Source organism: Hypanus sabinus, chromosome 2 (genome assembly GCF_030144855.1).
Source record: "Hypanus sabinus isolate sHypSab1 chromosome 2, sHypSab1.hap1, whole genome shotgun sequence".
Classification (NCBI taxonomy): Eukaryota; Metazoa; Chordata; class Chondrichthyes; order Myliobatiformes; family Dasyatidae; genus Hypanus; species Hypanus sabinus.
The window spans coordinates 171,638,463-171,661,939 of record NC_082707.1 but is presented as its reverse complement, the minus strand read 5'-3'; the positions used below and the strand labels follow the sequence as shown (position 1 = coordinate 171,661,939).

General features: G+C 41.1%; 1 protein-coding gene across 1 annotated transcript in view; it reads left to right on the top strand.

Moving 5' to 3' along the window:
• The window catches only part of mdga2a (MAM domain containing glycosylphosphatidylinositol anchor 2a), a 916,773-nt gene that overhangs the window by 472,404 nt on the left and 420,892 nt on the right, over positions 1–23,477 (top strand). Inside the window, exon 8 of the mRNA XM_059959455.1 lies at positions 3,789–4,094. Coding sequence (XP_059815438.1) covers positions 3,789–4,094 — 306 coding nt within the window. The remainder of the gene's footprint in view (positions 1–3,788; positions 4,095–23,477) is intronic.

The following is a 23,477-nucleotide window of genomic DNA, read 5'->3' as shown; positions in this document are numbered from 1 at the left end:
TTGCCTACCACCCACAGTCAAACGGACTGGTGGAACGCTTCCACCGTCACTTGAAGTCGGCTCTCTTGGCCCACCTGAGAGGACCTAACTGGGTGGTCGAGCTTCCCTGGCTCCTGCTTGGAATTCGTACAGTGCCCAAAGAGGATCTGCAAGTCTCGTCGGCCGAGTTGGTGTACAGCGTGCCCCTGGCTGTCCCGGGAGAGTTCATACCAGCCCCAAGGGGGCAAGAGGAAGAACCTGCTGCAGTCCTGGACAGGCTACGCGAAAGGCTCGGCAACCTGGCCCCCGTACCAACTTCACAGCATGGACGGACCCCGACCCATTTACCCAAAGACCTGCAGAACTGTAAGGTTGTGTTTGTACGAAGGGGTGGACCCGGGCACCGCTACAGCGGCCGTACGAGGGGCCATTCAAGGTGATCAACAACAACGGGTCCATGTACGTTTTGGACATTGGGGGGAGAGACAAGGTTTTCACAGTGGACCGACTGAAACCAACCCATGTGGACTTGGCGCAGCCGGTCGAGGTTCAGGCACCACGGCACAGAGGCAGACCTCTCAAACAGAGGCTGATCCAGACTGTAGACATTGGGGGGTGTATCGCCGGTTCTGGGGGCAGGGTTATGTGGTGACCCACTTTCTGCTCAGGCGAACCGGCTCACAAAAATCCAGAGCGCGGGGGGAGACTTTGGTAATGCACCTCTGACGTCATTTCCATCTGGAGAGGGTGGGCGCTAGGGATTTAAATGCCAGCACCGGGAAGTTTGAGTAAACTAGTCTTGAAATGACTTACTGACTGCGAGTCGTTATTTCAGTGCTGTGTGTAGCACATCGCTACAGTACTTAACAACTTTTTAAAAAAATTTGGACCTATTCTTCTCACCCTCCAACTTGATATAATGTAAATTTTTACATTGAGCTGGAGGGAAAAATGAATGAGTCCATTGTTTCAAATCTATGTAAGGGCTTGAAAGCAGTGCTGACTACAATGAACTGACAAACTAAATGATGAATCAGTTGGCCTGGATGGAGTAGGTGGCGATTGTTAAGAGCTGTGATGTCAAGAGTTCAGGGCCTGTATGTATTTGTTAGTGCGAAGGGCAAATCTGATAAATTTACTTTGAAGTTTGAACTTTTTAAGGCTTGGAAAGCCTAGTTGTTGAGAGATATTGAGGATCTGGTTAAGAAAAACAGGGAAGCATACACTGTGCATACAGAATTGGAAACTATGAATCTCTTGACAATTACAACAAATGTAGGAGTGCTCTTCAGTGAAGAGCTCAAAGTTCAAAGTAAACTTATCATCAAAGTACACGTAAGTGACGATGCACAACCCTGAGATTCATTTTCTTGTGGGCATACTTAATAAATCCATATTAGAATAATAACCAACAGAATCAATGAAGGACTGCATCAACTTTGGTGTTCAATCCCTGTGCAAAAGACAACAAACTGTGCAAATGCAAAAAGAAAGAAATAATAATAATAAATAAGTAAATAGCCAATAAATATTGAGAATATGAGATGAAGTTAGAAGAGCAAAAAGAAGATATGAGAAGGATCAGCAGGCAAGGTGAGGCAAAAGAAATGGGTGAAGTTCCTTCTCCCATTCATTTTTAATTTTATCGGATATATCTGGCTGTATATTCTTAATCATATCATAAATGATTGCTATTAAACCCTTTTGATAAGGCTTTAAGCCTAATTTTTTTCCATGGTATCAGTTGGATATGAAATCGGAAAAGTAGGTAACATTGTATTTAAAAAATCTCTGATCTGTAAGTATCTAAAAAAAATGGGATCTGGGCAAATTATATTTATTAGGCAACAGTTCAAAAGATATGAAACAGTTATCCAAAAATAAATCACAAAAACATATTATACCCTTCATTTTCCAAACCAAAAAGGCTTGATCCATGACAGGGGGTTGAAGGAAAAAAATAGATATAATAGGACTTGATAAAATAAAACCAACACACACAAAATGCTGGTGGAACACAGCAGGCCAGGCAGCATCTATAAGGAGAAGCACTGTCGACGTTTCAGGCCGAGACCCTTCGACCTGACAAAGAAAATCCTTGTGCAGAATTACATTCAAGATTAGCCCATTGTGGACTTTCTTTACCTTTAGAGAAATGGGAAAAAATTTCAATTAGTCAATTTTTCTTCTATTTGTGCTAGACATATGTTGATTCAATTTAAAGTGGTACATAGGGCTTATATCTCTAAAGATAAATTCTCATTTTTACTCACATATGTCACTCTGAGGTAGCCTCTCTGACTCAGTCTTGCCCTCTTTTGGAAAAATTTTGGAAAACTGTTTCTGATACTTTCTCTACAGTTTTGCACATTGATTCACAACCTCACCCTATCGCTGCAATTTTTGGCTTGCCAATGATTGATCTACCCTCTGCAGCTCAGCAGATGATTGTATTTGCTACTTTAATGGCTAGAATATCTATTTTATTGAATTGGAAAGAGATAAATCCTTCAACTGCATCTCAATGGTTTTCTCAAACCATATCCTGTTTAAGTTTAGAAAAAATTAGAAGTGGTACCTTTGATCCCTCGGTTAAATTTGAAGAAACTTGGAGACCTTTTATTCAATACTTCCACAGAATGTAATTTGACCTTTTCCAATTCCTTTATATCATTCATTAATTTGAGAAGAGGAGCGGAGTTGATGACACTAATATTTTTTTTGATGTAATAGAATAGTCCCACTTTTTTTTTAGTTTAGGTTTAGTTGTGTTTAGTTTAGTTTATTTGGTTTTTGATTTTTCAATTTGTTTTTTTTTTCTTTTTTTTTTGTATCTTGTTTATATTAAGGGTTTAGGAGGTCTATTATATTGGTGTTACCTATAGTTTTCACTCATATGTTAATTGTCAACAATGTAATCTCACTCCCTTTGTATTAGTATGACTGTTATGTATTTGTTTTTGAAAAATTCAATGAAAAGATTGAAAAAGAAAGAAAAGAAATGGGTGAGATTTTTAATGAAAATTTCCCTTCAGTTTTTACTGTAGAGAAAATATTGAAAGCTCAGGTAATGGGGGTAATGAGGTGTTGCCTTAGCAGGGAGGAGGAGTTGGAGGCCTTAAAGTGCATTAATGGGATAAATCTCCACAGTTTGACCTAGTGCATTCTTGAACTTTGTGGGAAACCAGAGAAAAAATTGCAGAGGCCCTTGCAGAGATGTTTGCTTCATTTCCGGCACTAGACATGGTTCCGAAGACTGGAGACTGGTTGTGTGTGGGAAGTTGTGTCAGACAGATCTCTTACATAAGAAGTAGGGGTAGGCCATTCAGCCCATCCAGCCTGCTCCACCTTTCAATAAGATCATGCCTGATCTGACTACGTACTCATTTCCCCCTACCTGCCTTTTCCCCATAACCCCTAATTCCCCTACTATGCAAAAAGATGTCCAACCTTGGCTTAAGGACGTAACCAAGAGGATAAATGGGGCAGGATAGTGGATTTTGTCTACTGCATCTGGACTTTAACAAGCCGTTTGATAAGGTCTCTCAATCTGGAAGGTTAGATCCCATGGTATCCAAGGGGAGATGGGGGGTTGGATTCATAATTGGCTCAGTGGTAGGAAGCAGGGCTGATGTTACAGTCAGATCACATACCTTGTCCTGCTCATAACTCATATGTCCTTATCTAAGATGTTGTGAAATTTGTGCTTTTCCAAATAATTCACCACTTTTCAGTATACTGTTCACACTACTGCACAGGGATGTCAAGTCGTTCATTGAAACTATGTTATCTTTCTTTCTGTTTACAAGTTCCGCCAACGCTATCTGTCCCAAAAGAGAAGTCTCTGATGGTTGCTCGTGAAGCTGACACAGTGGAACTACAGTGCTTGGTTTCTGGGAAGCCAAAGCCCATAATCCTCTGGTCTCGCTATGATAAAGAGAAAGAGAAGGAACTTCCAATGCCTGACGGCTCCATGCAGATGGAAAGTTATGATGGATTATTGCGCATTGTGAATGTGTCTAGGGACATGAATGGAATATATAAATGCCAAACGAGCCAGTACAATGGATTTAACGTGAAACCACGTGAAGCAGCTGTGCAGCTCATCGTGCAATGTAAGTGATTCAGATTTCTCTTTGAGGAATAGCCTTAAGAACTTTTATAATTATTGATTCTTTCCCATAACTGTATCAGAGAATTTTAGAGTCAAAATACTGCCCTTAAGTTATTGCATCTACTAAAAGTACAACTGGCTCCTAGTAAGCATACAGCCAATCAGATTAACATCTATTTTGGACCTTTGGTTCACAATAGGATACATCGTGATTCCTTTCTGCTAAATAAATGTTTTAATCACTACATACAAATGTTTCAAGAAATAGTTCATGCTTTAACATTAATATTGTAACTTTGCATTCCAAATATTGAAAATGCTTGATGAACATATCATGCATTGGTCATTTTTTAAAAAATTTGCAATGTGATTTTTAGAATTATATTTCTTAAATAAGTAGACTGATGAGGAAATGTGTTGAAAAGTGCTGAACTGTCATTTGGTCAGGGATACTTTGCAGTGGAATAGTGTAAAGAAAGTGATTGATACTGAAAAGTTGCTTAGAATTAAGGCTACTAACAATGTAACTAATATATTTTTATTGATGTGGAAATGTTGGCTAAGAAGAACAAGGTTTCAGTAAATTTAGAGGTTGCTGCAATACTTCATGTTCAGCAAATAATGACCTTACATGTTGACTACGTGACTCCAAAATGAGATTTTTGAAAAATGTGTTGTGGGTGAAGCACTGCTTGAGTTCCCTCTCCTAGCATGAAGAAAATTTTGTTAGATGGTCATGCTAATTCTGAAGTGATTTGCTGGAGAGGAACCAATGTGGGACTTCAACTTTGTCCAGTGCCAGAAATGAATCAACATCTCGCTGTGAATTCAGCAAGAAAATCAGATTGTTGCAATATGTGGCCTTGGGTAGGTGTGATTGATGGTGGATACAAGGCACAGTATGTTAATAGAGAGAGTTTTTGTAAAAGCAAAGTCACTAAGTGCCTCTTGTAAAGTTATTTTGCTGTTTATAAAGTGCACTCTTCAAAGACTTTATGGCAGCCTTTCTCATATTAATTGGTAAATTACAGGGGATAAAATTCCAGGGGAGGATCATGTTACAGGAGCTTGTACGCAAGTAAGGTCACATATAGATAAAAAATGACATGAACAACCTTCAGTGCCATACTTATTCAGCAGATCTTCCCAGGGAATTCTTAAATTCACGTACTATACATCACTGCAGCAACGTCATCAATTAGGATGAAGGATGCACTTGTATAAATAAGTACTGCTGGCTCTTTTAAATGTGTGAGGTGTCGCTGCATTTTTCTGGCACAAACTCATTGCCAAGCAGATTGTGAAAGGATACCTTGTCAAATCAAAAACAGGAAAACTTTTCTATGTTTGAAAATTACTGAGTTTTCACTCCTCTCGCATGGTTCAACAGTATCATTTAACACAACATGTTTCTGTACTGATGTTGTTGCAGATAGGCTGCAGAGCTCAGGAACTACATGGAGAGTCTAGACGTTTTCGTGATCTACCTACAGCACTTCAGCTTCATCACTGTACTTGTCAAGCAGGGAAATAGCATTACACAAATCTTTCTGCTTGTGTATAGGTCTAAAACACAATGGCACAAGTATTAATTAGCCATCAACACAGAAAGAAATTACAAACATTTTAGAGAAATTTCATAACATTGATAATAGCATTTGGTTGTATCCTTTAGTGTCAGCAATATCTCAGTTGTTAAAAATACAGCCTTTTGAGGTGACAGTTCTAGCCCACTGCAATGACTTATCTATGTAAAAACAAGTTAGTTTGTCTTAGATGATTGCACTTAACGAACATCTTGAACCTTAATTGACGGATGGGGGGAAAAGAGGATGAGAAGGAGGGTTGGTGGAGAGATGTTGTGAGACAACAATAGAGGCATACCATAGAATGCCAGATTTAAAATTATTGATTGAAAATTTTAATTGAAACATTATTAACCCGCTGCTTCTTACAGGAGGAAGCTTCACACTGTGCAATCCTTTGCATGAAGCAGTGTTTCCTCATTTCTGCTGCCCAATTTGAGTGCTGCAGGTTTTTCATAATTCTATGCAATAAGAAATGTCCCATCAGTGAGGAATCAATGCCATTTTGTAGGTCCATTGTGATATTCTCTGTCACTGGAGCAGGAACATGATATCTAATGTGAGGTGTCCTCTGACTTCCAAAGCACAGAATCGTGGTTAATGTTCTATTTGGGCTTTAAGTATTAAAGTGGGCCTTTTCTGGTTGGCTGCCGGTGACTATTGCTATTCCTCAGGGATCAGTATAGGGACTGCTGCCTTTCACATTGCTTGTCAATGATTTAGATAATGGAATTGATGGCTTTGTGGCAAAGTTTGCAGATGATATGAAGAGAGGTAGAGGGGTAGGTAGTGTTGGGGAAGCAATATGATTACAGTAGGACTTGGACAAATTGGAAGAAATAGCAAAAAAGTGGGAGATGAAAAACAGCATTGGGAAATATACAACAACACATTTTAACAAAAGGAACATAGTGCGGACTATTATTTAAATGGGGAGAAGGTTCAAACATCAGAGGTGCAGAGGGAATTGGGAGTCCTCGTGCAAGACTCCCAGAAAGTTAATTTAGAGGTTAAGTCTGTGGTAAAGAAGGCAAATGAAGTGTTGGCATTTATTTCAAGGGAAGTAGAATATAAAAGCAAGGAGATAATGCTGGGCTTTATAAGACACTAGTCAGGCGGAACTTGGAGTAGCATCAACAGTTTTTGGCTCTATATCTCAGAAAGGATGTGTTGTCATTGGACAGAGTCTGGAGAGGTTCACGAGGATGATCCTGGGAGTGAAGGGGTTAACTTATAAGGCACATTTGGTATCATTGCGTCTGTACTCACTGGAATTTAGAAGAATGCGAGGGGTGGGGGTATTTCATTGAAACCTACCGAACAGGGTGGATGTGGAGAGGATGTTTCCTGTGGTGGGGGTATCCAGAACTAGAGGGCACAGCCTCAGCATTTAGAAAAGAAGTAGGGAGGATTTTGTTTTTAGCCAGACAGTGGTGAATCTGTGGAAAGCACTGTCACAGACTGCAGTGGAGGTCAAGTCCGTGGGTATATTTAAGGTGGAAGTTGATCATCTCCTGATTGGCCAAGGCAACAAAGGATATGGTGAGAAGACAGCTGTATGGGATTGAGTGGGATCCAGGATCAGCCATAATGGATTGTTAGAGCAGACTCGATGGGCTGAATGGACTAATTCTGCTCCTATGTCTTATGGCCTTAAATGCTATATTAAAAATTGTAAATTAAGTGCAGTTACCTAACGTAAGTTTTTTTTTAACTGAGCAGGTCTCCAAACCTAAGTTATAAAGAAAGCATTGATTAGTAACAGCTGGTCCAGCTGGGACGGCACAGTAGCGTAGTGGTCAGCACAAGACTTCATAGTGCAGGTGATGAGTTGAATTCCCACCGTTGCCTGTGAAGAGATCTGTATGTTCTCCATGTGACGGTGTGGTTTTCCTCAAGGTGCTGCAATTCCCTCCCAAAGTCCAAAGACATACCAGTTGACAAATTAATTGGTCACTGTAAATTGTCCCATGATTATGCTAGGGGCAAATCAGGGAATTGCTGGGTAAAGTGGCTCAACGAGCCCGAGGAGCTGACTCCACCCTGTATCTCAAAGCAAAGTACTGCCTGATACATTACCCTGTATCTCAGTCTGCAGTGTTAAGTTCAAAAAGGAAATTTATTATTAAAGTACATATATGTCACCATGTACAACCCTGAGATTCATTTTCTTCCAGGCATACTCAAATCCATAATGGAATAATATTCATAATAGAATCAACGAAAGATTGAACCAACTTGGGCGTTCAACCAGGGTGCAAAAAACAACAAACTGTGCAACAACATAAAGAAAGAAATAATAATAAAGGAATAAGCCATAAATATTGAGAACACAAGATAAAGAGCCCATGGGTTGTGGGAGCATTTCAATGATGGGGCAAGTGAAGTTGAGTGAGGTTAGCCCCTTTGGTTCAAGAGCCTGATGGTTCAGGGGAAGTAACTGTTGCTGAACCTGGTGGTGTGAGTCCTGAGGTTCCTGTATCTTCTTCCTGATGAGAGCATGAATCTGGGATCAGTGAGAAGAGAGGGTGACCTGGGTGATGGGGATCACTGATGATGGATTCTGCTTTACTATGATAATGCTCTGCGTAGATGTGCTCAGTTGTGGAAAGGTCTTTATCAATGATTAACTGGGTCATATCTGCTACTTTGTGTTGGGTTTTTCGTTCAAGGCCACTAGTGTGTCCATACCAGGTTGTCATGCACTGAACTCTCCTCCACACATCTATAGAAGCTTGTCAAGGTTTAGACGTCATGCCGAATCTTCACGAATTCCTTAGGATGTAGAGAAGCTGTTGTGCTTTCTTTGTAATTGCACTTAAGTGTTGGGCACAAGTCCTCAGAAATAATAACACTGAGGAATTTAAATTTACTGACTCTCTGCACTCTGATCCTCTAATGAGGATTGACTAATGGATCTCTGGTCTCCTTCTCCTGGAGTCAATAATCAGCTCCTTGGTCTTGCTGACATTGAGTAAGCGATTGTTTTTATGGCACCACTCAGCCAGATGTTCATTCTCCCTCATGTATGCTGATCCATGGCCACCTTTGATTTGGCCTACAGTTCAAAAAGGAAATGAAATAACGCCAAAGTGTCTGCCTATTTGAGGTGCTTTTTTCCCAGTTTATGTTACTATCTTAAATGAGAGGCATATGTAATAAGGAGTGATGAAGCTGCCTACTTTATGTTGTAAATATGCAAATTTGAATCCTAATGTAATGTTGTGAGCAGTGAATTTTGGAAAACTCCCAAATGGCTTGCCTCTTACCTAACCATACCAAATTTTATTTTACTACAAAGTAATTTTGTCTGTTAATCCTGTGAGAATGAATCGTCATCATTGCATTTAAAAGCAAAACACTAATTTAAACCATTGATTAAACCACAAATCTTTTTGTTTGTGTGTAGGCTTATTCAGAGCCTAAGCATGTTCCCATTAACGATGCTTCACAAATTGAGATAGCCTCCCATCGCAGCATCAACATATCAAAAGAAATTGGAACACTATTCCACGCTGTGGAATATTCATGATAGAGAAATTATTCTGGCTAGAAGATAAAATGTAGAGGTGATTGGAAACATTTACGAAAATAACATAACAAAAATAACATACTACACAGATGGTGCATATATGCTTAACAATGTATGTCTGTACATTAGGAAGATATATATGCAAGAGAACAAACAGGAAGTTAACAGGAGAAACTGTATAAGTACTATGAGGGCAAGAAGAAAGCAGGGCCAAGGATAATCTGATGAATGACCCTTGACTTGGTGAAGCCATTTTACCAAGAAAAAGGGTTGTAATGTCAAACCGACAAAACCAGAAAGTTATGCATGGAGCCAGGTCCTTCAGCCCAACTGGTTCATGCGAATCACAGCATCCTCCCTGTTAGATCTGGTTGCCCACATTTGGCCTATAACCCTCCAAGCCCCCTCCCTTCCATGTACCTATCCAAATGCCTCTGAAATATTGCATTTCTACTTGCCTCAACCACTTCCCCTCTAAACTCATTCCAGGTATTCACTACTTTCTGTGTAAAGAACTTATCTCATAAATCTCTCCCATTTTATATTGTATTTGTGCCCTCCAATTTTGGACTTTCCAGCCTTAGAAAAAAATCTATGACCATCCCCCTCATCCATACCGTCATGATTTTATACATTTCTGTGAGGTCACTGCTTATTCTTCTGCACTCCACGGAATAAAAAGCCAATGCCAATCTCTCCCTATAGCTCAGGCTTTCTAGTCCAAGCAGCATTCTTGTAAATATCTTTTGTAGCTCCTCCAGCATGACAATGTCTTTCCCATAATGTACACAATACTCCAAATATAACTCAATAACTGCTAAATAATGTGCCTTCTCCTAAATTTGATGCAGGCCAACATGCTAAATGCCTTCTTCACCATCCTGTCTGCTTGCATGGTTGCATTCTGCAAACTGTGCGCTTGTATTCCCAGAACCCTCTGTTCCACACCACTCCTCAGTGCCCTGTTGTTCAATATATAAGCCCTACCTTGACTTGATTGTGTTTGGTGCAAGAGGGTGGATGTTCTTGTTGCCATTTGTGTGACTTGTTTCTTTGCATGTGGGGAGGGGGTGTTGATGCTTTTTTCTTTGAATGGGTTCCATGGTTTTCTTTGTTTCATGGCTGTCTGTACAGAAGACAAATCTCAGGGTTGTATACTGCATACTTTGATAATAAATGTATTTTGAATTCTTTCAGTTACAAGCCTACAATTCTCAAAATTACGTGCAATTTCTTGACATATCTACTTCTCAAGTTCCTACTGATTATGGAGGGAGGCCTTACAGAGGAAATAGAGGATCTATTTCTAAGTTTCATCCAAATGTTCTTGTTGGATGATCCCTGAATAATATCTTCTCTAAGCACTGCTGTTACATCCTCCATTATCAAAAAGGCAATGCCTTCTCCACTCTTGCCTGTTCTTCTGTCTCACTTAAAGCATTGATATCCCAGAATACTGAACTATTAGTTCTGTCCTTTTCTCAACCATGTTTTTATTATGGCCACAATATCCTTGACCCCAGAGGCAATTTACAGCTTCAGTTTATCTGCCTTATCTGTGCATTGAAATAGGTGCAATTTAAAGCAGTGGTCCCATCTGAAATATTGCCAAATATGTGGTCCCATATGACCTTTTAATATGCACATGACTATCCTGATTGATAGGCTTACGCTCTTTGCTTGCTGCATGTACCCCTATATTCTTACTGACTTTTCTCTCTAAAGTCCCAACCCTGCCAATCGAGATTCAACCCTCCCTGGAGGCAAAAGGAAATTTCCCCACTAGGATATACAATTCCATTCAAGAGCAATTGATATGCACAAGCAGATTCAAGTTTATTATCACCAATGTAAGTTGTGAAATTTGATGTTTTTCCAGCAGCAAGACATGAAAATTGCTATAAATTATAATTTTTAAAAAGTTGTGCAAAGGAGGATAGTGCACATGGACTGTTCAGAAATGTGATGGTGGAGAGGAAGAAGCTGCAGAGACTGCTATCATTTGATGAGCAATTCCCTTTAGCTCAATAGAAATATCTAGAGGAATGTACAAACGTTTGTAGTTTTACAACCTCGATCTGGTTCCATATGGGAAAGCAGTGTGTATCTCTCTCATGCTTGCAAAGACTGCCTGTGGTCAAGCATTCAGCAAGGTTACAAGGGATTACAGTGTTTCAGACATTCAACAAGGAGCAGCATATTTCAGTCTCTTGGCTAATGGTCCAGGAGATTACCAGACTTGAAACAGCAGTGTCCCTGGCAAATAATTCAGTTGAGATTGAAAGTGGAATAATATGTAACTTAACCTGTCTTCAGACGACACTCCCATGTAAGAGATGAACCAGGGTGGATCTTCAGATGTGAAATGTGACAACCAAGAGCAGAATATTTGCATCTGCTGACAAAAGGTATTTCCTACAAGGCCTAAAGTCATAGGAAACCTAATAATAAATGTCACACCTTGAAAAAATAGAATAAAATCAAGAGTTTACTAATGTTTCCTTTGGACTTTAAAATCCATTGCAAAGAGAGAATATTTGAATGACAGAATTGATGGCTTTGTGGCCAAGTTTGCAGGTAGGTAGAGGGTCGGTGAGTTTTACAGAAGCAGAGAGGCTACAGAAAGAGAGATTTGGTGAATGGGCAAAGCATAGCAGATGGAATACAGTGTCAGGAAGTATGTAGTCATGCACTTTGGTAGAAAAAATAAAAATGCAGTCTAGCTTCTAAATGGGGAGAGATGTCAAAAATGGGCCCCCTATCTAAGAAAGGACACCCTCATTGGAGAGGGTTCAAATGAGGTTCAGGAAAACATTTCTGGGATTGAAAGGTTTGTCGTATGAGGAGTGCTTGTTGGCTTTGGGCCTATACTCACTGGAATTTAGAAGAAAGGGGGGGTGGGAAATCTCACAGAAACCTATCGAATGTTGAAAAGCCTCGATAGAGTGGATGTGGAGAGGATGTTTCCTATGGTGGGGGAATCTAAGAACAGATAATACTGCAATAGAACAGAAATAAAGAAGCATTTATTTTGCCAGAATGTTGAACCTGTGGAATTCGTTGCCACAGGTGGCTGTGAAAGCCAAGTCATTGGGTATATTTAAAGCCAAGGTTCTTGATTGGTCAGGGCATGCAGGGATATGGAGAGAAGGCAGGAGATTGGGGTTGAGAGGGAAATTGACCTGCAGCCTCAATGGGCCAAATGACCTAATTCTGCTCCTATATTTTATGGTCTTATTTATTTCATACTTGCTCTGAACTGGGATTAAGCCTCCATAAACTACAGAGTTTAGCCTCCAGAAAGCCTCAGTATGTGAATGCCATCACATCAATGAGAGACAATTAAATAACACAAACAAAAGTCTGCAGATGCTGAAAATGCAGAGCGACACACACAAAATGCTGGAGGAATTTGGCAGTATCTGTAGGGAAGAATGAAGAGTTGGCATTTCGGGCTGAGATGGGGAAGGAAAGGGAAAACACCAGAATAAGAAGATTGGGGAAGGGTAACGAGTACAAGCTGGAAGGTGATAGGTGAAGTCAAGATTGGGGGATGGTAGATGGGTGGAGGATGGAGGACTAGGTGAGAGGCTTGGAGGTGATTAGTGGAAAATCTGAAGGGCTGATGGAAGCAGACAGTGGGCCATGGGAGAAGGGAAAGGAGCAGGGGCACTGGGGATGGGGGGGGTGGATGGTGACAGGCAAGTGAGGAGAAAAGAAGAGTTAAGAGGGGAGCTAGAATGGGGAATGGAAAAGGAGAGATACAGGATGGGACATCTGACTGGAATTCAATGGTCATGCTGTCAGGTTAGAGGCTACTCAAAGGGAATATGAAGTGTTGCTTTTCCAACCGGAGAGAGGCCTTATTGTTGCAGTAAATGAGAGTACAGTACAGTAAATATTTTTCATCTATCGCACTTAATAGTTTAGCCACTTCAAACACATCTTCACCTTTGAAATAGGCAGCTTTGCTAGTGTAGAAAACAGTCAAAACACAGGCAAAGGGTATCATGCCCCATTGAAGCACCTACCTTCTGCTTAAGTAGAGGTAAATTCCAAAGGGTTGATTGAGTGAGTTCACTCAGCATGTAAAGTACGCAAGTACAAGATTAGTGGAATGTTACACAGTCTCCGCACAATGGGAGCATTATCTTAATGGCTGTATAGCTTCTAAGAGGAGGAATTTTCTATTTATTTGGGGTGGTGAAGAGGATGAAAATAAGACCATAGAGAAGCAGAGATGACTTTGGGGAACATTATTCAATGTGAAAGGCAGAAGGGTGATTGGGCAGATGGTCGGGGTAGATCTGTGCATTGACTGCACATGTCACTGAAGAGCTTAGAGGCCTCTGCTTGGCAAAGTTCCCTTCTAAAGTGAACAGTCCTGATGAAGGGTCTCAGCCCAAATTGTCTGACCTGCTGATTTCCTCCGGCATTTTGAATTTATTACACCGGATTTCCATCATCTGTGGAATCTCTTGTATCTCTGACTCAATCCGAGAGCTGGGATGGGGGCGGAGGGCACAAAAGAAGTAACGGCTTGATAAACTTGCTGTTTATTTATAAGACAGCAATGAATGCAAAAGGGCATTTGAAAACTAGCATTGTATACCATTGTATTCAGCAAACAAAGGTCTGTACAGATTCCCACATTCTGGAGGATATGGAAAGACCAGGAACCTGACAATCTCCTCAATGTCTACATCTATAGGAGGTTCACTCAGGTTCGGCTCCTGACAGGCCAGATCAAGGAAGTGGGGCTGGAGCTGGAGTTACACAGTATCATCTGAAAGCCACAAACTTACTGAGGGGTGATCACGTCCAAGGGACCGACTTCATATTGATGGCTGACTGTCAAGAGAAGGAAGCAGAGAAGGCGGTCAGCACAGGGATTCCTTGGCCATTCCCCTCACAAATAGATATACCTCATTGAATGCGATGGTCTTTCTGGGGCTAGCAGCAGTCATCTGGTCTTTGGCACTGTAATTTGCTTTGATAGTCAGAGGGGAAGTGTACATAAGACAGTGCAATAACGATAGGAGATTAGATGGTGAGAGGTGACGGCAAAAGAGATGCCAGGGTGCGGTGTTGCCTCTCCCAGGTACTAGGGTCAAGAATGTCTCAGAGCAGCTACAGAAAATTTGAGGATGGGCTGAGCAAGCAGCCAGAGGTCATCCACTTTGGAAGGAAAGATGAAAGAGCAGATTATTATTTAAATAGCAAAAAATTTCAACTTGCTGCTGTGCAGAGGGACTTGGAAGTGCTTGTGCATGAATCACAAAGGACTGGCTTGCAGCTGCAGCAGGCTGTCGAGAAGGCAAATAGAACATTGGCCTTCACTGCTAGAGGGATTGAATTTAATAACAGGGAGGTTATGCTGCAACTGTGCAGGGTACTGCTGAGGCCATACCTGGAGTACTGCATGCAGTTCTGATCTCCTTACTTGAGGAAGGGTATACTGGCTTTGGAGGTGTTGCAGAGGTGGTTCACTGGGCTGATTCCAGAGATGAGGTGGTTAGACTATGGTCTGTACTCACTGGATTTCAGAAGAATGAGAGATTTTATAGAAACATATAAAATTATGAGAAAGCTAGATAAGATAAAGGTAGGAAAGTTGTTTCCATTGGTAGGTGAGACTAGAACTAGGGGACATAGCCTCAAGATTTTCAGGAGTAGATTTAGGATGGAGATGGGGAGGAACTGCTTTTTCAAGGGAGTGGTGAATCTGTGGAATTCTTTGCCCAATGAAGCAGTGGAGGCTACCTCAGTAAATATATTTAAGACAAGGTTGGATAGATTTTTGCATAGTAGAGGAATTAAGGGTTATGGGGAAAAGGCAGGTAGGTGGAGATGAGTCCATGGCCAGATCAGCCATAATCTTATTGAATGGGAGAGCAGGAGTGATGAAGTCCTAAAGATTGAGTACAGAGAGTTAGGTAAGAAATTAAAATGCCGGACCTGAAGACCCCCATCACCCAGGAAATGCCCTCTTCTCATTGCTACCAGAAAGGCGGAGGTACTGGCACCTGTAGACACATACTCAATGATTCAGGAACAGCTGCTTCACCTCTGCCATCAGATTTCTGAATGGACAATGAACTTTTTGCTCTCTTTTTGCACTATGTATTTATTTTCTTATTGTAATTTATAGTTTTTTTATTATGTATAGCAATGTGCTGTTGCCGCAAAACAACATATTTCATGACGAATGCCAGTGATATTAAATCTGGTTCTGATTCTGGAGGTTGTGATTTGCAGATTATTCCCACTGCCACATGCCAGTGAGTCCAAGTAAAGAATGATAGGTCAGATGATTGTGTGGCTGAAGAGAGGGTGCAAGGTTCAGGGGACAGAAATTCAGGTTCATCGATCACTGCTAGAGGTAAGTTGGCTGGTTGAGTGGTGTTACAACAATAGGTTTCAGATTCATTTATTTATTGTATGTGCATTGAAACATGAGATAGAATATGTCACTAATCTTAACAGCCAACAAAAGCAAAGGATGTGGTGGGACGTCGTAACATTTCCAGCACCAACATAGCATGCGCACCACACACAAAATGCTGGTGGAGCACGGCAGGCCAGGCAGCATCTATAGGTAGAAGCACTGTCGACGTTTTGGGCCGAGACCTTTCACCAGGACTAACTGAAAGGAAAGATAGTAAGAGATTTGAAAGTAGGAGGGGGGAGGGGGAAATCCAAAATGATAGGAGAAGACAGGAGGGGGTGGGATGAAGCTAAGAGCTGGAAATCACCTATGCCAATCACCTTTCCAGCTCTTCACCTCACCCCTCTCCTGTCTTCTCCTATCATTTCAGATTTCCCCCTCCCCCTCCTACTTTCAAATCTCTTACTATCTTTGCTTTCAGTTAGTCTTGGCAAAGGGTGTCACCCGGAAACGTCGACATTGCTTCTCCCTGTAGATGCTGCTTGGCCTGCTGCGTTCCACCAGCATTTTGTGTGTGTTGCTTGAATTTCCAGTATCTGCAGATTTCCTCATGATAGCATGTGCACAATGTTCAGCAGACAACACAAAGAACAGATCAAAAGCAAAAAAAAAATGTCATTCGCAAAATAAGCCTCTATTGTCCCTCCCTCTCATGCACGCACACATTCAGGATATCACGGTAGCATAGAGGTTAGCACAACGCTTTGCACTACAGTCAACACGGGGTCAATTCCCGCTTTTGCCTATAAGGAGTTTGTACATTCTCCCCATGCCCATGTGGGTTTCCTGCGGGTGCACCGGTTTTCTCCCACAGTCCAAAGATGTACCAGTTGGTAGGTTAATTGGTCATTGTAAATCATCCTGTGATTAGGTTAGGGTTAAATCAGGGGACTACTGAGCAGTGAGGCTTGAAGGGCCAGAAGGGCCTATTCTGCACTGTATCTCAAGAAATAAATTAATAAACAGACATTCCTCCAACCCAAGGACAGGTCACCTCTGGTCCTTCAGTGGAACTCGCAGATATTGCACCTCTGACTTTGCCCAGTTGGCTCGTGAGCATGCAGATGCAAAGCGTTGGCCATTGGACCTGGACATCTGGACTCGCCAACTTCGGTCTTTGACCTTCTGGTTTCAATCTTTTGTCTCGACCCCAGAACTCACTGCTTCCAGGCCTCAAACTCCATACTCACTGGTGACGGAACCCTGAGCTCCAGACTCGACCACTCACTGACCAGTCTCCTTGCACTCCCTCCAAGTCTGGTGGATGTTACAATAAGCTTGATCTTTGCTGAAGCTGGCTAAACTAACTTTTACTTTCTCAGCTTCGGTTGCTTCTCCTATATCTGTTCATCAGCACTCACCTTCTGCTGTTCTCCTTCTCCAAAGGCCAATATGTCATCTGTCATGGTCTGCTCTAGCTGACATCTTGAGCTCAGTAGAACTCCCCTCATCAAGCTCTACAATTCTGCATCCAGCATCCTTAAATCTTTGCATTTCCAGCATCTTTATAAGATAGTGAAGACTCTTCATTCAGATCTCTTGGATCTAAGAATATTTTCAGCTTGCCGCTTGGTTTCTCTACACTCACCAAGTGGACATTCAATGGGTAGACATCACATCCCACTGCTGTCTGTAAGGAGTTTAGATATTATCCCTGTATCTGTGTTGATTTCCTCCACGTGCTCTGGTTTCCTCCACAGCCCAGAGATATAGTGGTTGCTAGGTTACATTACGTTAGGGTACATGGGTACATTGTCCCATGATTAGACTTGAACTAAATAGGTGTTGCTGTCCGGCGCATCTTGAAGATCTGGAGGGTCTATTCATGCTGCATATCAATAAATAAATAAATGAATAAGTGCAGTGACGATCTGTGCCTTAGTTATTCTATCCTCCTTGACGTTAAGTTTCTCCTTGAAAGCCACTGTTGATGCATATAAATTTATTGCTACTTCTCATAGGAAAGGATGGTATTTGGATTTTATTTTCCTGTTCTGTGAAAGATACCTTCATATGAAAACTTACATTAAAGCAATCTTCAGGATCTTGTCATGTTCTACATCAGTCTCTCATGTATTCTACCACTTCCAAATGAAAGTTTTGACTTCCTTCTAATCGGCCACAATGAAATCCAAATCATAGTCCTCTTCATTCTTTGGATGTACCAACCTCAGGGAGTATTCTCCCAACTTACAGTAGTTCCACATGGTCTTGTTGAATATTACTTTGAGACTGATGGCTTGCTTCAGGAAGCTTTTCTACCTTGTTTTCAGTGCGGATGAGATGAGAAGTTACTGATGGCCCTTGCACACATTGCCATTGATTTGTCTCCCACTGAATTGATTTTGTTTGGCATCAAATGCATTTTGATCAACAAATACTTTGAATCTGGCCCTGCTTCCATCTCTACACAGGTCATTTTGTTTACTTCTTCCTCTATTGATATTCTCATCACGGTGAAGAAATAATTACCCAGTCCACATCATGTAGATTTTCCTCATGCACAAGGCAGCTGCCTGTGAGGATGTCCACAGTACATGCAATAATTAAGCAACTTAGGCCATGTTATTCTTGTTCTGCCTTCTGCTTGATGCCTGTAATTCCTGTCTTGCCATCCAACATTTCCGACCAGAAGAAGAGGTGGCCTCCATCGGCGTGGTCAACCATGGGTACTGCGCCTCTGGTAGTCACCAGGAGAGGCTTTTCCAGGACTCAAGCCAGGACAGAGTTGATATAGAGATCCGTCTGTTTCCCATGCAGTGGGACCCCCCCCCCCCCCCATGCTGATGACAGGTCCAAAGGAACGAAGGAAGTCAATACAGTTTGGTGCCAGCAGCATCGCAGGAGTTGCCGTGCCGGTGCTGGGTACAGCGGTCAGCCGCCTTCGGGACTCCGACTCCGGATTTCTCCTCGGGGTTTACTCCCGAAGCCTTTCCCATGAGCAAGTATAGCCACAAGACAGTGGAGGTTTGAAATTGGAGTTTTCCCTCTCCTAGATGAGCCACCATCCATGGTTAACGAGCCCCATCTGCCCGGACCAACTGGTTTTAAGGTGCCAGTGGCCCGCCTTTGCCCCTTCTGTCAGTGAGAACAGCTCCGCCGGGCATAAGAACTATGCCACACATGAAGGCCGGGAGTTGGACTTGGTTGTTGGAGGCTGTTTGAGACGCACGCCATGAAGAGCATTTGTTTAGCAGTGGGAGCTCGTCCCCACTACCACCCTTCAGCTATGACTACCTTTGGAACCAAAACATTTCTGACCAGGCTTCAGATAGTTCTGCAGTTTTCCATGAACGTTTGCTCTTACAGAGGTACCACTGTCCCATTTAGTAGTCAAACTGCAGGATCCTACAAAATAATCTGACCTCTTTTAAATTTGTTCTAAGTAGGAAGTTACGTGCTTATTTGCTGCCTTCTCTGGAGTCTCAGCTATGGTGTGGTACAGTCTTCTCCCTATGTGATCTTCGAGATACAATAATATCTTCACTTCCTTCTACTCTGCTTTATCTAGCCTAGCAAAAAATAGTGTGAAGTTTTCACACTACTGACTCCACACTTCAGAAAAGTCACTTGCCTGGAAATCCAACAGTTCACTTCATTATTCCACTGTGAACTATTCCAGTTGAACAACAGAGCTCAAGGTTTCTTGGCTGTCATTCTCACATTAGCTCCATTGGGAAGGACCCAGCTGAGCTGCTGCAAGCAGATTTCAGCACATTGTAAACATTTCATAGTTTTGTTCTAAAGCTATGTTTTAGAATCTCTTCCAACGTACTGCAAGATACTGATCCAAATTAACTAAAGAAAGTTAAGTGGAGTGTCCTTGCTGTCGTCCACACAAGTCGATCAGTGTTGCCTCTTCTATGGCGAAGCATAAGTGGCTTCAGACAGAGCTGTTGGACGCCCAGTAAAAATCATGAAGTGGGCAAATCCAATTTTACATAAGCCTCATATGTTACAGTTCTTGTAGAAGACTGCTAGATCACACCATTGAGCAGGACTATGTAACAGTTTCTTCCCCCAAGCTATCAGACTCCTCAATACCCAGTACCTGGCCTGACACCTTGCCTTATTGTCCTGTTTATTATTTATTGTAATGCCTGCACTGTTTTGTGCACTTTATGCAGTCCTGGGTAGGTCTGTAATCTAGTGTAGTTGTGTGTTTTTTTTTCTCTGTTGTTTTTTATGTTATTCAGTCTAGTTTTTGTACTGTTTCATGTAACACCATGGTCCTGAAAAACGTTGTCTCATTTTTACTATGTACTGTACCAGCAGTTATGATCAAAATGACAATAAAAGAGACTTGACTTGAGAACTGTAGGGGCTTGTTCACCTTGTACACTGCAGCAACTCACCGAGCTAATTCAGTATCACAAATCAGGATTGGGTGATTAACACTGACCTTGTCAGCAATGGCTGTGTTTCATATCCTAATGAAAACAAACAACTGATATGATAGAAATCAATGATACAAGTGAAGATCAAGTTTGAATCATACACGCCAATGAATCAGAATCAGGTTTATTATCACCAGCATGTGACGTGAAATTTGTTAACTTAGTAGCAGAAGTTCAATGCAATAATAATATAGAAGGAGGAAAAATAAATAATTAATCAATCAATACACCATTAAATAAGTAAATCTTCTTCCGTCTACTTTAACAGTATACAGTTGTTGAGTAAATTAAAAATCGTGCAAAAACAGAAATAATGTATGTCTTAAAAAGAAGTGAGGTAGTCTCCAGGGGTTCAATGTCCATTTAGGAATTGGATGGCAGAGAGGAAGAAGCTGTTCCTGAATCGCTGAGTGTGTGCCTTCAGGCTTCTGTACCCCCTGCCTGGTGGTAACAGTCATGGGTATAGAGGGTTTAGAGGGTATAGCAGTGATACTATTTATACAGGATTAACAGAAAACATTTATTAAGACAGTGACATGAGGTGTGCCCGCTAACATATCTTCTACTTGCTTCTCACACGACCAATATTAAGTAGAAGCGAAGTCCAAGATTGGTAAAGTATTTGTTTAGAGTCATAAAGCACTACAATACAGAATTAGGCCCTTCAGCTCATGTACAGCAGTTCCTACTGAACTGTTATTCTGCCTAATCTCACCAACCTGCACTTCGAATATAGCTCCCTAAACCACTCCCATCTATGTACGTATCCAAACTTCTCTTAAATGTTGCAATCAAACCTTCATTCATCACCTTTGCTGGGAATTCATTCCACACTTGTACCATGCTCTGAGTAAAGAAATTTTCCCTCAAGTTCCCCTTAAATATTTCACTTTTCACCCTTAACTGATGACCTTTAGTATCAGTTTCAACAACCTGCTTGCATTTACCCTGAGAGGGTCTGCAACTTTATATTCCATGGTATTCTCATTTCAGAGGATCTGCCCTGGGCCCATCATGTAGGTGCCATTTCAAAGAAAGCAAAGCAGTGCCTCTATTTTTCTTAGAAGCTTGCAAAGATTTGGCATATCATCTAAAGCTTTGACAAACTTGTACAGCTGTGCAGAGAACAGTATACTGGCGAGGAAACACCAATCACCTTGAATGGAATATGGCCCAGTCCATTACAGGTCAAGACTTCCCCAATATTTAGCACATCTACAGTGAGCACTGTTACAGGAAAATAGTATCCATCATCAAAGACTCCCACCATCCAGGCCATATTCTCACCATTCCTATCAGGAAGGAGGTACAGGAGCTTCAGGACCTGCACAATCAGGTTCAGGAATGGTTATTATCCCTCAACATCAGACTTGAACCAGTGGAGATAACTTCACTCACCCCAAAACTGAACCATTCTCACAACCTATGGATTCACGTGCGAGGACTCTTCATCTCATATATTCAGTATTTTTGCTTATTTCTTTATTATTACTATTTCATTTCTTTTTTAAATTTTTGCACTTGCACAGCTTGTTGTATTTTGTACATTGGTTGTTTGTCCATCTTGTGTATGGTTTTTCATTGATTCTATTGTGCTTCTTGTATTTACTGTGGATGCCCACAAGAAAATGAATCTCAGGGTAGTATATGGTGACATGTATGTACTTTGATAATGAATTTACTTTTACCTTTATCTATACATACACTACATAGGTACAGTATCTATATATACCTCTCAGAATTTTGTTCATCTCTATCAAATCTCCCATCATTCTCCTACACTCCAGGGAGTAAAGTCCTAACCGATTCAAACTTTCCCAATAACTCAGATCCTCAAGTCCCAGCAACATCCTTTTAAATTTTCTCTGTACACTTTTAATCTCATTGATATATTTCCTGTGACTAATACCGCACAAGTAAACCATATTTGGTCTCACCAATGTCGATACAACCTCAACATAACATGCGAACTTCTGTATCAATACTGTAACTTAGAAAGGCCAAGGTGCCAAAAGATCTAGTTATGACTCTCCCTGTGACATCACTCTCAAGGAATTAGGGTTCTGTGTTCTGAGATCTCTTTGTTATACTGCACTCCTCAGTGCCCCAGCATTCACCGTGCAAGTTCTACCCTGGTTTATCCATACAACGTACAACCTCACACTTGTCTGCATTAAATTCCATCTGCCTTCAATGTTCATCACATCATAACTTGTTTTCAATGTTTATCACATCCTTCTCAGTACCTGTGCACACTTTCTAAAAAAAGGCCAAGATCTGTACAGAATATAAATTTTCTGCCTAAGGGTCTCAGCCCAAAATGTACTTTTTTTCCATTGATGCAGCCTGACCTGCTGAGTTCCTCCACTACTGTGTGTGTGTGTGTTACTTGGATTTCCGGCGTCTGCAAATTTTCTCTTGTTTGTGATTGAATCTAAATATAGACTTTTTTAAAATATGTAGTGATTTGTGACCGTGCTACTTTCTGGCTACTTAAATCGCTGATGTTGCTATCACACTTATGATACGATTCTCATCCATCCATGTTGTGCCCTTGTAAAACTTAACATTTACACTTAATGTAATTAAAGGAAAATGAGATGCACTGATTACCAAAGCAAGATTATGTGAGACGTCCAAACCAGCATATTTATGTGTGGAAGTGACATCAGTGAGTCTATTCGTTGTCTTTAATTGCTGTAATCAAGCAAAATTTCATGTGTTTTTTTATATGATAATGTAATCAAAGACTAATTTCTTACATTACTTAAGATATTGACACCTGGGGTACAGCTAAGATGTGCTTACTATATGAAATCAGCTAAATTGTCTCCTATTAAGAAGTTTTAACCTGACATTTTGAATGTATACTGAGTACTATGAATAAATTAAGTATGGACAGATGAAAAATGCAAAAATGATTATTTTTAGTCAAGATTGATAACTTTGTCCCAATTGAATGATTTCTAGGTAACTGAAAGATGGGATGATTTCCATCTATTTTGTTGCTGACTTGTGTATATTGCCCTCTAGGTATCTCTTTATCTGATTTAATCTCTGCGAGTATTCTGACACAATGCTCTTTCCTTTAATCTCAGTTACTGCATTTCATGTTGGATGTTCATACGTATCTCCAGAACCCCAACACACCTTGATCATTGTTCCTTTAGCAAGCACCATGTAAAATTCTCATTTCATACCTCAGCCTTTTATTTCCTCCATGAACTAATTTCCCTTTTCGCTCTCCTTGCAATTATTTTCCTGTTAATGTGTCTATGGAAGGCTTTTGGATTCCCTTTCATGCCAGTTACCAATCCATTTTGTTTCTGTCCCTTAGCCCACATTTTCTTTTTCATTTGCCAATACCAGAAATCCTGTTCTTGGCAAATTTGAATTCCCCCTGAGAAATCACTCAGGTCCT